General features: G+C 50.4%; 1 protein-coding gene across 2 annotated transcripts in view; it reads right to left on the bottom strand.

The window, feature by feature from the left end:
• The window catches only part of GALNT13 (polypeptide N-acetylgalactosaminyltransferase 13), a 37911-nt gene extending 24171 nt beyond the window's left edge, over nucleotides 1–13740 (bottom strand). For both annotated transcript variants that reach the window (XM_066323218.1, XM_066323219.1), the window contains exons 1-5: nucleotides 13599–13740; nucleotides 11713–11881; nucleotides 7792–7958; nucleotides 5617–5824; nucleotides 3972–4142 (exon numbers count right to left, since the gene is read on the bottom strand). In XM_066323218.1, coding sequence (XP_066179315.1) covers nucleotides 3972–4142; nucleotides 5617–5824; nucleotides 7792–7958; nucleotides 11713–11881; nucleotides 13599–13740 — 857 coding nt within the window. The remainder of the gene's footprint in view (nucleotides 1–3971; nucleotides 4143–5616; nucleotides 5825–7791; nucleotides 7959–11712; nucleotides 11882–13598) is intronic.
• Nucleotides 13741–14305: the final 565 nt, after the last annotated feature.

The following is a 14305-nucleotide window of genomic DNA, read 5'->3' as shown; positions in this document are numbered from 1 at the left end:
GGAACAACTCAATCCCAAATCCCAAATGGGGGCTCAAAATCCCAGCAGCTCGAAATCCATGGAATTTGGTGGAGTGACCCTTAGGAGGAGGCTCTGGGAGAGCTGGGAATGTTCCCCTGGAGAAGGGAAGGCTCCAGGCAGAGCTGGGAATGTTCCCCTGGAGAAGGGAAGGCTCCAGGCAGAGCTGGGAATGTTCCCTGGAGAAGGGAAGGCTCCAGGCAGAGCTGGGAATGTTCCCTGGAGAAGGGAAGGCTCCAGGCAGAGCTGGGAATGTTCCCCTGGAGAAGGGAAGGCTCCAGGCAGAGCTCAGAGCCCCTGGCAGGGCCTGAAGGGGCTCCAGGAGAGCTGCAGAGGGACTGGGGACAAGGGCTGGAGGGACAGGACACAGGGAATGGATCCCACTGCCAGAGGGCAGGGCTGCCTGGGACATTGGGGATTGGGAATTCCTGCCTGGGCTGGGATTCCCAGAGCAGCTGTGGCTGCCCCTGGATCCCTGGAATGTCCCAGGCCAGGCTGGAATAATCTGGGATGGTGGGAGGTGTCCCTGGGGGTGAAATGGGATGGGATTTAAGGTCCTTCCCAATCCAAACCTTCTCCTTCCTCCTTCTTCCTCCCCCTGCATGGAGAGACTCTCTGCTTGATCCGAAATGTCCCACTTTTTCCAAGTCTGAGCCTTGAGCAAATGTTGAAGGATGAAACTGAACTGGACACACACAGACCTGGATTCTTCCAAAGGACCCCAATGACCTTTGCTTCCTGAAACCAAACACTTCCCAAAGCCCTCCTTAAATCCCAAGTTCCACACTGGAAAATTCAGGAATTTGTGCCCTAATGCCCAGCCCAGCTCCTGGGATAATGGGAATGCAGCAGGCAGGGCTGTTCCCTGGGATGTGGATTTAATGGGACACAGCCAGACCTGCAGAGCTTTCCTTGGAAAACCACCTCCACCAAAATATCAGGAAGATAAAAGGGCTTAAAATGATTTTTAAACTGGAAAAATATTTTTTTTTTCCTCAGTTGTGCATCTTTTCCCAGTGGAACCACCTGAGAACTCCTCCTGAGAATTGGCACCAGGATCAACATCAATCCCTGCTGTTCATCACTCAGGCAGGGTTTAATTAGCTGCAATCAACTCTGAGCTTCATCGTGGATAATTAAGATATTAATATAATAGCAAGATAAGCAGTAACATAATTATATCCAGAGTTCCAGGAGCATTTGGAAAATGTTCCCAGGCAAGGGGAGGATTTTTGGGATCCCTTGTGGGTCCCTTCCAGCTCAGGAAACTCCATGATCCCAACACATTCCTGATATTTAATCCTGTATTTTTCCTATGTTTTGATCTTGAATTTTTCCTAGGATTTGACCCTGTGTTTTCCCTCTCAATCCCTAATTTACACAAAACATTTCCTGTACTAAAATCTGTATTTTTAGTATTTCTAATCCCAGCCTGGAGTGCCTTCAGCTTCAAAAATGGAGGGAAAAGCATGGAAATATCCATAAAAATGGGCTGGAAATGCCCAGCACAGCCTGAATAATTCCATAATTCTGGGATTCTCTGATTGGAATTCAAAGACTGAAATTCCTGGACTAAAACCTGAGATTTGGGACTTAACCCAGCCTAAAGCACCAACCCCTCACTCTCAGCTCTTTGTGACAATTGTAGCACAGTTTGATCCTCTGCCCCCTTTGCTTCCCAGCTCCCATTTTACCCAGAGAATCCCCCAAAATTCCAGCAAAAAAACTGATTTAAAAAAAAAAAAGGAATTAAACAAACCCTATGTTTTTGCTTGATTAATTTTAAGAGCCAATGCAATGTCTGAGCTGGGATGAATTTTGAGCCCTGCTCCATTTGAGGGTAAGGAAATGAGGGCTGGGGTTGCATCCCTTGGAAAATTCCCTGTGCCTGGTTAGGGACTGGGGAGAGCAGGATGGATGGAGCTCAGCAGGATAATCCATTTTCCCAATTTCCATCCACACCCGAGCTTTAACCAAGAGCTGCTGGCCCAGGGAGGAGATTTTGGATCAAATCCTTTTGGATTTTGGAGGGAAACAATTCCCTCCTCTGACAGCCCAAGGCCTGCTTGCTTTTCCTGGGAATAAACCCCAAATCTGCCCTTCCCTGATTCCAGCCTTTCCAGGAATATCACGGACAGAAATGGGAATTTTGGAAGGAATTTTGGAAGGTTTTTCCTGCCCTTCCATCTTTTCCTTGCTTGGACTGATCCCTCAGCTGCTCCCTCCACCTGCAGGACTGGAATTTTTTCCCACTTCCCAGGATTTAAATCCATTCCATCCACTCGGGGAACCTTTTTTGCTCTCTTTTGGAGTTTTGTAGGAAGCTGAGCAAACATCTCATGGCCCGGAATTTATTCCATTTGTTCCCTTTTCAGCTCCATTTCAGCTTTTGGAAGAGGTTTTGGTTCCACTCTGTGATTCCAGCAATTAAATGGAAGAGGTCAGGATGTGCTCTTGGATCATTTTTCCCTCAGGGTGCTCCGTTATCAATCCCATTTTCCAAGCAATAAACCAGGAATTTAAGTGCAAATCATTGGGGTTCAAGGCTCAAAAATGCTCCGAATTCCTCTGGAATATCTGCCTTAAATCCCCCCCCCCAAAAAAGGGAATAAAAATCTGTTTGCAGCAAATTAACAGAGGGAGTTGAATGGGTAGAAATCCTTGGAATTCCTGAATGTTTGGAAGAGGATGGGATGGGGTTCAGTGCAAATTGCTGGGGTTAAAAGCTCAAAAAAACACTCAGAAATCCTTTGGAATAAACCCTGAAAAACCAGGATTTTTTGCCTTAAATCCCAAAAAAAAAGGGAATAAAAATCTCTTTGCAGCAAATTAACAGAGGGAGCTAAATGGGCAAAAATCTTTGGAATTCCTGAAAGTTGGGAAGAGGATGGGATGGGGTTAAATGCAAATCACTGGACTTCAAAAACCAGAAATCTTTTGGAACACTTGCCTTAAATCTCAAAAAAAATGGGAATAGAAGTCTGTTTGCAGAAAATTAACAGAGGGAGCTGAACAAGCAGAAATCTTTGGAATTCCTGAATGTTTGGAAGAGGATGGGATGGGGTTGAGTACAAATCGGTGGGGTTCAAAGCTCAAAAAAACGCTCAGAAATCCTTTGGAATAAACCCTGAAAAACCAGGATTTTTTGCCTTAAATCCCAAAAAAACAGGAATAAAAATCAGTTTGCAGCAAATTAACAGAGGGAGCTGAACAGGCAGAAATCTTTGGAATTCCTGAATGTTGGGAAGAGGATGGGATGGGGTTAAATGCAAATGACTGGACTTCAACACTCAAAACCACTCAGAAATCTTTTGGAACACTTGCCTTAAATCTCAAAAAAAATGGGAATAGAAGTCTGTTTGCAGAAAATTAACAGAGGGAGCTGAACAAGCAGAAATCTTTGGAATTCCTGAATGTTTGGAAGAGGATGGGATGGGGTTGAGTACAAATCACTGGGGTTCAAAGCTCAAAAACGCTCAGAAATCCTTTGGAATAAACCCTGAAAAACCAGGATTTTTTGCCTTAAATCCCGAAAAAACAGGAATAAAAATCTGTTTGCAGCAAATTAACAGAGGGAGCTGAACAGGCAGAAATCTTTGGAATTCCTGCACATTGGGAAAAGGATGGGATGGGGCTCAGTGCAAATCACTGGTGTTAAAAGCTCAAAAACACTCAGAAATCCTTTGAAATAAATCCCAAAAAAACAGGAATAAAAATCCATTTGCAGCAAATTAACAGAGGGAGCTGAACAGGCAGAAATCTTTGGAATTCCTGAACACTGGAGCTGAAGAGGCAGAAATCTTTGGAACTCCTGCAGTTGGGAAGAGGACGGGATGAGGTTTGCCCATCCTCGCACCAGCCCCGATTTGCGCTTTCCCCGCGATTCCGTCTCTGATCCTGCAGCGGAATTTTGGGAATTGGGGGAGGATTTTTGGGAAAAGAGGGGCACTGACCTGACAGGCAGGGTCCTGTCCCCTTTCCTGCGCTCCATCTCCCTCTGGGGCACGGGATACCAGCGGAAATTCAGCTTCCAGTTGAATCCTCCGTAGGTCATGTCCGAGCCCGCCATGTACTCAAAGGTGTCGTCGCTGATCACGTCGATGATGGGACACACCACGGTTTTCCTGGAGGAAAAAAAATGGGAATTTGGGGGTTATGGTGGTGTTTGGGCACGGTGGGAGGTGTAGGGAAGGAGGGAAAGGGGAAAAGGGGGGAAAAGAGGGGGAAAAGAGGGAATAAAATAAGGGAGAAGGGGAAAAGAGAGAGAGAAGAAGGGGAAATTGGAGGGGAAAAGAGAGAAGGGGGAAAAAGAGAAGGGGAAAAAGTGAAGGAAAAAAAAGGGGGGGAAGAGAAGAGGAAAAAAGAGAGAAGGGGAAAAGAGAGGCAAAAGAGAGGCAAAAGAGAGGCAAAAGAGAGGGAAAAGAGAGGGAAAAGAGAGGGAAACGTGAGGGGAAAACAGAGGGAAATGTGAGGGGAAAAGAGAGGGAAATGAGAGGGGAAAAGAGGGAAAAGAGAGGGGAAAAGAGAGGGGAAAAGAGAGGGGAAGAGAGAGGGGAAGAGAGAGGGGAAGAGAGAGGGGAAGAGAGAGGGGAAGAGAGAGGGGAAGAGAGAGGGGAAGAGAGAGGGGAAGAGAGAGGGGAAGAGAGAGGGGAAAAGGAGAGAAAAAGGAGAGAAAAAGGAGAGAAAAAGGAGAGAAAAAGGAGAGAAAAAGGAGAGAGAAAGAAAAAAAGGAGGAGAAAAAGGAGAGGAACAAATGGAGCGAAAAAGGAGAGAAAAGGAGAGAAAAAAGGAGAGGAAAAAAGGAGAGAAAAAGGAGAGAAAAAGGAAGAAAAAAAGAAAAAAAAAAGAGAGGAAAAAAGAGAGAAAAAAGAGAGAGAGAGAAAGAGAGAGAAAGAGAGAAGGGGGAAAAAGAGAATGGGAAGGCAGGAAGAGGGAGAATGGGAGGAAAAGGGGAAAATAAACTGAGGAGGAAGGGGGAAAGAGGGAGGGAAGAGGGGGAATAAAGAGAAGGAAAAAGGGGGAAAGGAAGGGGAAGGGGGGAAATGGGGGGAAAGGGAGAAGGGGAAAGGGAAAAAAGGAGAGGAAGACAGGAAAGAAGGGAGAAGCAGGAAAACAGAAAAAGGGAAAAGGGAAAAACAGAAAATAAAAAAGGGGCAAATGGGGGAAAAGCTTCAAAACTGAGGGAAAGGAGAAGAGGGAAATGGAAGGGAAAAAAGAGGAGAAAAGCAGGGGGGAAAGGAAAAAAAAGAGAGAAAAGGGGAGAAAAAGAGGGGAAAAAGATGGGGGGAAAGGGTGAAAAAAGGAAAAACAAGAAAAGGACAAAAAAGGGTGCAAATTTCTGTGAGTTCAGGTCAGAGAGAAGTTGTTGTTCCTGGTAAAAAACAAGGAGAAAGCTTCCTTTGGATGGGAGAGATCCACACCTTGGGAAAACTGCTCCCACATTAATTTAGGAACGAGAATTTCACACAAACAGCAGCGAATTAAGAAAAGACTTAAGATTGATCATCTCCATTCCAGCTCAGCCAATCCTTCTCATTCCCAGCAGCCAGGGGAAGGCCTGGAGCAGATCCCTGCCTTTGGGAGCTGGGAATTCCTTACCTGTCCTCCTTGATCCTGGCCAGCAGTGGCTCCAGCCAGCCCAGGGTGCACTCGCAGTGGGCATCCAGGAATGTGATCACCTGGCCCTTGGAAGCTGCAGCCCCCCGGAGCCGGGCCCGGATCAGCCCCGACCTCTGCTCCATCCGCAGGATTTTGATGGGCACCTCCAGCTTTTTCACATAATTCTCCAAGGAGGCCTTCAAGAACTCTGCCAGGTTTTGGGGGGAAACAAGAGGAAAGTGGGGGTTATAGAGGGAGGTTTTATTCCAAGGTAGTCACAGGATTTCCCTGCTTGGAGCGTCTCATGGCGGTGGGAATGAGGTGGGATTTAAGGTCCCTTCCAAACCAAACCGTTCCCTGATCCCAGGAGAATTTTAAATAAAGGAATTTTAAAATGAGCACAGTAAGTTCCCTGGAATAAACCAGCAAAAACACAAAACAAAGACACTTTGGGCAATTTGCTGCTGGTTCAATCCCCCCCAAAAATGGCACTTTTTTTGGATTGGATTTTTTCATCGGAGCTCTTTACATGCTTTTAGGAAAAATGGGAATTCCTTGGCTCAAACCGTCCTCTACCTTCTGGCACAGGGAATCATTAAGCCACTTAATGAGCAGGGAAATCCAGGGAGTAATGAGGGTTCAATTAATGCTCCATGGGGCAGGGCTGAAGGATGGAGTGAGTGGCTGCAGGGTTAAGTTTGCCATCAGTACCCATGGGGCTGCTCCAGGATCCCATCTCATCCCACTGATTCCATTTAAGGAACTAAAGGGGATTCCTTTTCCAGGGAGTCCCAATTCCACGGGCAGAGTTGGCTTTTTAAAGTCTGGGGTTAAAACAGAAATGAAAAGGCAAAAAAAAGAAAAGAAAAGAAAAGTGAAGAATGAAGGAAATGAAGCACAAAGAGGAGCAATGAAGGCAGAGCTGGAATGAGATGGTCTCTTCCCACTCAAACCACTCTGAGATTCCATGGAATTGGCTTAGTGGGGATATTCGGGAAGATCTGAAACATGGAATGAGGAAGGTGGAGAGACAGGAAGGAAAGGATTGACCTTTTCAGGAATATCAAATTAACTGAGCTGGGTCTGATCCAGGGCCTGAAGGGGCTCCAGGAGAGCTGCAGAGGGACTGGGGACAAGGGCTGGAGGGACAGGACACAGGGAATGGATCCCACTGCCAGAGGGCAGGGCTGCCTGGGGGATTGGGGATTGGGAATTCCTGCCTGGGCTGGGATTCCCAGAGCAGCTGGGGCTGCCCCTGGATCCCTGGCAGTGCCCAAAGCCAGGCTGGAGCACTGGGGATGGTGGGAGGTGTCCCTGCCATGCTGAGGGGCTGCATTAGGTGTCCTTTAAAGGTCCCCCCCAAGCCCAACCATCCTGGTAATTCCATGAGTTTTTCCCACTCTCTGAGAGTGTCCCCCCTCTCCCTCTGGAGCCCAGCACTGCCCCACACCGGGATGAGCTGGAGGGGACCCCACTGCCAGCCCTCCCTGAGCTGCAGGATCCCCTCTGGGAGCAGAGGCTGGGAATGTGGGACAGGGGTATGGGATGGGAATGGAGATGTGGGACGGGGATGTGGATGTGGGATAGGGATATGGGGACAGGGCTGTGTGACAGGGCTGTGGGATGGGGATAGGGCTGTATGGCAGGGCTATGGGGCAGGGCTGGGGACAGGGCTGTGGGATGGGGACAGGGCTGTGTGGCAGGGCTGTGGGATGAGGACAGGGCTGTGGGATGGGGACAGGGATGGGGACAGGGCTGTGTGACGGGGGCAGAGCTGTGGGACAGGGCTGTGTGGCAGGGCTGTGGGATGGGGACAGGGATGGGGTCAGGGCTGTGGGATGAGGACAGGGATGGGGACAGGGCTGTGGGGCAGAGCTGTATGACAGGGCTGTGGGATGGGGACAGGGCTGTGGAATGGGGACAGGGCTGTGTGGCAGGACTGTGTGACGGGGACAGGGCTGTGTGACGGGGGCAGAGCTGTGGGACAGGGCTGTGTGGCAGGGCTGTGGGATGAGGACAGGGATGGGGACAGGGCTGTGTGACAGGGCAGCGGGATGGGGACAGAGCTGTGTGACAGGGCTGTGTGACAGGGCTGTGGGATGAGGACAGGGCTGCGGGATGGGGACAGGGCTGTGTGACAGAGCCGTGTGACAAGGCCACATGCCCCAGCCCCACCTCTCTCGCTGGCATCATCCACCAGCACGATCTCGGCCAGCAGGCGCGGCGGGGAGCGCGCCAGGACGCTGTGCAGCGTGCGCAGCAGCGTGCTCCACGCCTCGTTGTGGAACACGATCACCACGCTGGTGTTGGGCAGCTCCTCCGGGTACACCTTGCTCTTGCACCTGCCCAGGAAAAACAGGAAAACACGGGGGGAAAAGGGAGTTCAGCTGGAGGAACAGACCCCAGGAGAGCCGCGTCTTCCCGAGGTGGGAAAAAAAGGTTTGGAAGCAGCCACGGCTCTGCTGCCACACCCAGGGATGGATTGAGGAACCAAGGGGAGATCCAGAGGCTGGGATTCCAACTGCTCTGAGGCTAAGGCAGGCTGGAAAAGCAGCCATGGCACTGCTCCAAGGGGGAGGAGGTTCCACATCCGGGGAGTTCAAATGATGGGGATGGATTAAGGAGAGAACTGGAGATCCAGAGACTGGAATTCCAAAGGCTCTGAGGATGAGGCAGCCAGGAAAAGGCACCTGGAAGCAGCCATGGGATTGCTCCAAGAGGATGGATCCACATCCAGGTGATTCAACACGACAGGAATAAATTAAGGAACAAACTGGAGATCCACAGGCTGGAATTCCAGTGGTTCTGAGGCAGGATGGAAAAGGGGCCGGGAAGCAGCCACAGTGCTGCTCCAAGGGGGAAGTTCCACATCCAGAGAGTTCAGGATGATGGTGGGGATGGATTAAGGAGTGAACTGGAGATCCAGAAGCTGGAATTCCAACTGCTGTGATGTTGGGACAGGCTGGAAAAGCAGCCATGGCACTGCTCCAAGGGGGAGGTTCCACATCCAGGGAGTCCAGGACGATGGGGATGGATTAAGGAGAGAATTGGAGATCCAGAGACTGGAATTCCAAAGGCTCTGAGGATGAGGCAGCCTGGAAAAGGCGCCTGGAAGCAGCCACGGGATTGCTCCAAGAGGATGGATCCACATCCAGGCGATTCAACACGACAGGAATAAATTAAGGAACAAACTGGAGATCCAGAGACTGGAATTCCAACTGCTCTGAGCAGGAGACAGGCTGGAGAAGGGGCTCAGCCCACTGCCCCATCCCTGACATTCCAAGCAAGGACCCAGCTCAGCCCCAGGGATCTGATTTCAGCCCCGGGCTGTTCAATCAGAAATTCCAGGTACAGCCATTCCCGGGTGGATTTGGCTCCAGGGAGTTCTGGGGCACACAGGGAATGGCCTGGGATGAGCTGCCAAGAGCTGATCCAGGACTGATCCACCTGGAATGTTGAAACCCTGCCTGTTTTCCCAAAGTTCCCACTCAAGGATCAAACCCTGCCAGTTTAAACCGAGCACAGTTCCATCATTTGGGATATTTCTGGGGAAACCAGGAATGTGGGGCACCTGCACATCCTTTAAAAAACGGGAAACAGCCATGGATTTTTAAAAATTAATCCAAGCCTTCAAATCCTCATTTCCAGAGGTCTGTGGGAAAAGTGGGATCCCAGATTTCCGGCAGATTCTCTGGGAGAAGGTATCATGGGAAGGAGGTGAGGGCGTTTCCAAGGCAGCCTGGAAATTCATTCTCAGAAAACAAAAATTCCTGCAAAATGACCCTGTGTTTATGTGGGCTTTTATCCCAACTGCTCCAGCATTCCCTGCCATCCCAAGCCCCTTGAAACCAGGAGCAAAGGAAATGAAAAAAAAAAAAAAAATCCCCTTTGGAATCATTTTCCTGAAATAAAATCGGTTTTCTCCTCCCCCCAGGGGATGTCTTGGGGGCCCCTCTGAGGCTGCCAGGGAGGAAAATCTGTTTTCCATGATTTTCACACTAATTAAGGAGCTGACAGCTCCTCTTTTCCAATTATATCTCCCGATGCAAACGGCTGCTCCGAAGGCAGCTGCAGCCCACGTGGAAAACGTGGAAGGGAGAGCGAGGACTGTGCTTCTGGAGGGGAAATTTCCACATGTTCTCGGAATAAAGGAGAATTTCAACAACCCCCGTGCATCCATGTCCATGAGAAACATCCCAGAACTCGTGGATATTCCATGGAGTGACAGGAATTCTGGCACTGCCACCGCTCCCCCACGGAATGGGACAATCCCAGGATGGTTTGGGATGGAAGGGACCTTAAATCCCATCCCAGACACCTCCCACCATCCCAGGCTGCTCCAACCCGGCCTTGGATGCTGCCAGGGATCCAGGGGCAGCCTCAGTTTTCCTGGGAAAGCTGTGCCAGGATCTCCCCACCCTCTGAGGAAGGGAATTTTTATCCACCACGACTTAAGAGCTGGAAAAATCCCAAATCCAAGAGGTCCTGGTTGCAGAACAGAGGGATCAGGTGTGGCTACCCCAAAACAAACCAGTTTTCCCTTCCCTGAGGGCTGAATTTGAGGAGTAACAAATTGTAGTCTCAGCTCAAAATCCAGTGGAGAATTCCTGCCCTGCCACAGGGTTCTGAGGGAAGGATTTTCCCAGTTAAAGGGAGTTTTCCCACACATCAGTTGCCACCCCTGCACTGCTCCTTCCCAAGCCCTTTCCCCTGCCCAGGATCACATCCCAGAGCGTGTTTTTTTTGTTTTTTTTTTTTTTTTTTTGGAGGATCCCCACAAAACTCCAGCAATCCATGTTTAACCCTGGCTGCTATCCCAGAAATCCCAAATTTTCTGTTTCTGTTCATCCCTGGATGTTCCCAAGCACCGCAACATCCCCAGGAGCCAATTCCAGCTGCAGTCTCCAGGAGAAAATCCAATTAGGATGCTCCAGCAATCCATGGAGCAGCACTTGGAGCCTCACTCAGCCAGAAAAGATTGAGGATGGATTTCTTCCCTCGCTGGAGAAAATCCTTGGGAATGAAATGAGGCATTTCTCTGGTGAGTTAAGCTGGGTTTAAGGTTTAATCAATAGCTCCTAATTAGAGCTGGCTCTGATTAAAATCTCCAGCTTGGCCATTTCCAACAGGAGCCTGGAAATCCAGGGACATTCCCTGACAGAAAACTCGGGATGGAAGGGGAAGCAAATGAATCTCTGTGCGTGAGATCCCATTGATCAGCTGGAATTAAACCTTCACTCCCAGGGCAGGGATACAGCTCTGCTGGATACAGCAATGGGATGGGGAATTTGGGATCCTGACGAGAATTCTCATTCCCACTGAATCCCAATGACTCTGGAGCCGGGCTGGGAGAGCTGGGAATGTTCCCCTGGAGAAGGGAAGGCTCCAGGCAGAGCTGGGAATGTTCCCCTGGAGAAGGGAAGGCTCCAGGCAGAGCTGGGAATGTTCCCCTGGAGAAGGGAAGGCTCCAGGCAGAGCTGGGAATGTTCCCCTGGAGAAGGGAAGGCTCCAGGCAGAGCTGGGAATGTTCCCTGGAGAAGGGAAGGCTCCAGGCAGAGCTGGGAATGTTCCAGGAGAGCTGCAGAGGGACTGGGGACAAGGGCTGGAGGGACAGGACACAGGGAATGGATCCCACTGCCAGAGGGCAGGGCTGCCTGGGGGATTGGGAATTCCTGCCTGGGCTGGGATTCCCAGAGCAGCTCTGGCTGCCCCTGGATCCCTGGCAGTGCCCAAGGCCAGGCTGGATCAGCCTGGGACAGTGGGAGGTGTCCCTGGACATGGCAGGGCTGGGATTGAAACTCCCATCCCAATCCCCAGCATTCCCAGGACATGATTTAATCCCCCATCATTCCCAGGACACGATTCAGGCCCCCATCATTCCCAGGATAGGATTGAACCCCCATCATTCCCAGGAAGGGATCTAACCCCCCTCATTCCCAGGAAGGGATCTAACCCCCCTCATTCCCAGGAAGGGATCTATCCCCCCTCATTCCCAGGAAGGGATCTAACCCCCCTCACTCCCAGGAAGGGATCTAACCCCCCTCACTCCCAGGAAGGGATCTATCCCCCAGCATTCCCAGGAAGGGCAGCCCTGACCCGTCCAGGCGCACGTCGGGCAGGCTGCGGTTCAGGGCGATGCGGTCGCTGGCCAGAAGGTTGAACTGGTTGATCTTGAACAGCTCCTTCATCTTCTCCTGCTCCTCCTTGGGGATCAGCACGGCCCTGCCCATCTCCCCCGGGCCCTCCTGGCTCCGGGAAATCACGGCTGCAACGAGCAAAAAGCTGCTTTGAGCACCTGGGATGCGGATTCTGTTTGTCCGCAAGGAATGCTGCAAATCCAACCCCCATTTTCCCTGCTTCACCAGGAGCTTGTATCCCTCTCTGGATCCAAGGACATCCAGGTTTATTCCAAGATGATTGAACCCTCTTGGATTTGTTCCCTCCCATTATCCCAGGCTGCTCCAAGCCCCGTCCAAGCTGGCCTTGGACACTTCCATGGATCCAGGAGCAGCCACAGCTTCTTGGGGCACCCTGACAGAGAAGCTGTAGTGCCCCTGGATCCCTGGAATGCCCCAGACCAGGCTTGGGATAGTGAGAGCTGTCCCTGCCCATGGAATGGGATTTAAGGTCTGTTTTAACCCCAACCATTCCATAAAACACCAAGACAAACTCGGAGAACACCAAAGCAGCGCTGAATCCTGCAGATCCCGGGATGTTCTCTGCTGGGAAAAGCCATTCCGAGACACAGCCTGAGGCCAAACTCCAGAAAACAGGGAATTGACAGTCTCAGAGGGGCTGGGATTGTGAAAATTCCGGATTTCTGACCCCCAGCAAACACTGCAGTGACCTGAGCCCGTGGGAAAGGCTCCAAAATGGAGTGACAGCACTGGGATTGTGGGTGTGGGGTTTGGATAGAAGTGTGGGATAGCACAGGGGGGAAACTCAGAGTTTAAGGGTTTAAAATACAGTGATATAGATATAAAGCAAGATGGAGGGTTTAGGTGAGTCTGAGTCCTTCTTTTTCACCTTCTCCTTCATGGCTCTGGGTGGGGTTTTGTAATTGGGTAGGAAAATCCCCATTGTGGGCCAGGGGTGGTTGGTTATTGGGTTAAAAGTAAAAATAATTCAGGTGTCACTCCTTAATTTGACAGTTTGTGCTTAAAAAACCTTGCAGAGAGATAGAGGCAGAGCCATTTTTCACTTTGTTAGCCACAACTCACAACTTGTGACACTGTGACATGGATAAGAATTAATAAACATCTGAGTCCAAGCACAAAACACTGTCTCTTGAGCATTTAACCCTGACTCTGACAGAAGAAAAGAAAATAAAAACTCCACAGTGCTGAAATTCCAGAAATTTAGATTCTAAGATGTTAGTATATATGGAGATGGAGACTTTAGAGTTTGTTGTTCATTTTTCCACCTTCCCCTTCCCTCTTCTCGCTGCTTTTGGGTGTTTTTCTGTAACTGGCGGGCAAAACCCACACTGCGGGCTCTGAGTGCTTAATCCTTGGGTTTAAAGTCAGAGCAATTTCGGTGTCATTTAAAAAACCTTGTAGAGAGATAGAGGCAGAGCCATTTTTCACTTTGTTAGCCACAACTCACAACTTGTGAGACCGTGACATGGATAAGAATTAATAAACATCTGCGTCCAAGCACAAAACACTGTCTCTTGAGCATTTAACCCTGACTCTGAATGAAGAAAAGAAAATCAAAACTCCACAGTGCTGGAATTCTGAAATTTAGATTCTAAGATTTTAGTATATATGGAGATGGAGACTTTAGAGTTTGTTGTTCATTTTTCCACCTTCCCCTCCCCTCTTCTCGCTGCCTTTGGGTGTTTTTCTGTAACTGGCTGGTAAAACCCACACTGCGGGCTCTGAGTGGTTAATCCTTGGGTTTAAAGTCAAAGGGATTTCGGTGTCATTGTCCCGAGGGACACTGTCCTGGCCCAGAGCTGGGCAGGGAGGAGCAGCCCTCACCTCGCAGCGCTGGCAGCAGCGAGCGCTCCTTGCTGTCCTCACACTTGTTGCACTCGCTGAAGTAGAGCAGCAGGAACACGTCCAGCAGCACCCAGAGCAGGGAGGTGGCCAACACCACCCTGCAGTAGCCAAACCTCCTCATGGCTGGTGGCTGGGCTCCGGGAAGGGCTGGAGCAGCGCGGGATCACAGCCCCGGGACGCGGCAGCCCACTGCAGGCACAGGAGAAACAGCCCCACGTTTTCATGGATCTTCGTCCTTTAGCAAACATCCCCTGAAATACCTGATTGCCCCAAGGAATGAGCTTAGCTTTGAAATCTCTCAATATTTAATGTCTGTCCTGCCAAAGTATTTTGGATTCCACCATGTGGCCACCAAAGATTCCCTGGAAAAGGGAACATCAGTCACTGACCCACGGGTTTGGGCTCCTGCCTGAATTAGGGAAATTGGAAAACAGAGCTAAAGGTGAGGCCTCCATGAGCTCTGCAAAGGCTGGAGCCAGCCAGGGAGAGCTGGGAATGTTCCCCTGGAGAAGGGAAGGCTCCAGGCAGAGCTGGGAATGTTCCCCTGGAGAAGGGAAGGCTCCAGGCAGAGCTGGGAATGTTCCCCTGGAGAAGGGAAGGCTCCAGGCAGAGCTGGGAATGTTCCCTGGAGAAGGGAAGGCTCCAGGCAGAGCTGGGAATGTTCCCCTGGAGAAGGGAAGGCTCCA

This window comes from Sylvia atricapilla, chromosome 7 (assembly GCF_009819655.1).
Source record: "Sylvia atricapilla isolate bSylAtr1 chromosome 7, bSylAtr1.pri, whole genome shotgun sequence".
NCBI lineage: Eukaryota > Metazoa > Chordata > Aves > Passeriformes > Sylviidae > Sylvia > Sylvia atricapilla.
The sequence above is the reverse complement of the archived record's forward strand: the minus strand, read 5'-3'. Positions and strand labels throughout refer to the sequence as shown.